General features: G+C 29.4%; 1 protein-coding gene across 1 annotated transcript in view; it reads right to left on the bottom strand.

Annotated features, from left to right (window-relative positions):
* Window positions 1-1,002, bottom strand: part of LOC111088851 (carbonic anhydrase 15-like) — a 17,569-nt gene extending 16,567 nt beyond the window's left edge. Inside the window, exon 1 of the mRNA XM_022399974.1 lies at window positions 943-1,002. Within this exon, the coding sequence (XP_022255682.1) occupies window positions 943-997 (55 nt within the window). The 5' untranslated portion in view covers window positions 998-1,002. The remainder of the gene's footprint in view (window positions 1-942) is intronic.
* Window positions 1,003-1,566: the final 564 nt, after the last annotated feature.

Here is a 1,566-nt window from a genome sequence, read left to right as displayed (position 1 = left end):
CGAAGCCAAGTGATTTCTTTAATCAGGGCATTAACAACCTGATTGTAAGGTGGGAAAGCATCATCGATAAGAATGTAGGCTATTTCATTTAATAAATGTTTTGTTTTGATATATATATATAAGTTGTTCGGGTTTTTCATCTAAAAAAAGCAACATTAATTTCTTGAAGACCTAATACATCCTTCTCGTATATATTATTCTACTTAATAATGCTGCATATGTGAAAAAACTGTTTGAGCTATGGCTCATATAGCACAGCACACGCTTCGTATGCAGGAGGTTCGAACATTTAATGCCATCTATATCCATTTTTAATTTTTATTTGTTCATAAATAATGTCTCACCAATCATATAATCTCACTACATATATCATTCGCGAAGCAGGAGTTTATCCCCTAGTATTTACCCTAGCTTTGGTAATTTGGCTTTAATAAGTTATGTGACCAAGGAATGCTCTTTGTTAAGCTGGATTAATTACAAATGTTATATTCTTTATCACACATCGGTTTAGTGAAGAATGAAATATATAACAAGTTATCAAAAGGTTGAAGACAATTACGCTTAGATTTTTCTAAAGACCATCCAGTTTAACGCCGAAAGGATATTACATATTTCAGATAAATAAATAAATTGGTTTAAAAAATTCAAATGTGTTTTATACAGGTATTTGTATTTTACGTTAATTCTGAATTTATCGTTAAGGTTGAAAGTATGAAAAAGGTTTATTTGACACTTTGCAAAATTGATTTTCTGAGATCATCGTTAAAAAAAACAACAAACAGAGCAGAAAAGAACAACGAAGCTCTTCAGAAATAAACTTCCACACTGGGTTTATAATATTTATCTTGTTATATCTAATGAGATTGATTTGAATATTGATATTTAATAAATCATGCCAGTTTCGTCCATTTTTCAAAAACAAATAACAATCTTAAAACTTACCAGTAAATAAAATGGCAATAATACCAAAGGCGATTCTAAATCGTAAATATGCCATGAATACTCTTGATAACTTGTTGTTCGCCATCCTCTAAAACACATTGAAATTAATCTTATTATACAAAAAAGAGGAATATAAAATTTCAAGTTAGATATTCTATTTGTTTCGTTATCAGATTTAGTTACTACCCACACAGTTCTGTCACAATGTTTGTATAATCGAAAAGAAAAAAAAATTGCTAAAAAGTGGGAAAGGCGGCTGCAAAGAAAGAAGCTGTCTTCTGTTTTAGCTCATTATTTCGACAAGTTGTGGATCCAAAACACTTAAATGTTAAACATATCATAATTTTCGTAACAGTAGAATGAGCCTTTTCCTTTTTTAGATTATATTTTATGGTAAGTAAAATGTAACATTAGATCTAATATTTTCTAATCAAAATAGTCTAACTAGGCGTGCTCTCCTCTCCCTCCTCCAGTAGGCCTAAGTAATTATTATAATTATAAGTCAGACTACATTGACAAATTGTTCTACAATGATTTTTATTAACAAGCTCAATAATAGATCAGTCTAAATTGCAATAGTAATTCTAGACAAATATTAACCCTATAACTTATAAGAAACGTTAG

Source organism: Limulus polyphemus, unplaced genomic scaffold (assembly GCF_000517525.1).
Source record: "Limulus polyphemus unplaced genomic scaffold, Limulus_polyphemus-2.1.2 Scaffold4579, whole genome shotgun sequence".
NCBI classification, from domain to species: domain Eukaryota; kingdom Metazoa; phylum Arthropoda; class Merostomata; order Xiphosura; family Limulidae; genus Limulus; species Limulus polyphemus.
Note: the sequence above shows the minus strand (reverse complement) of the source record. Positions and strands in the feature narration are given on the sequence as shown.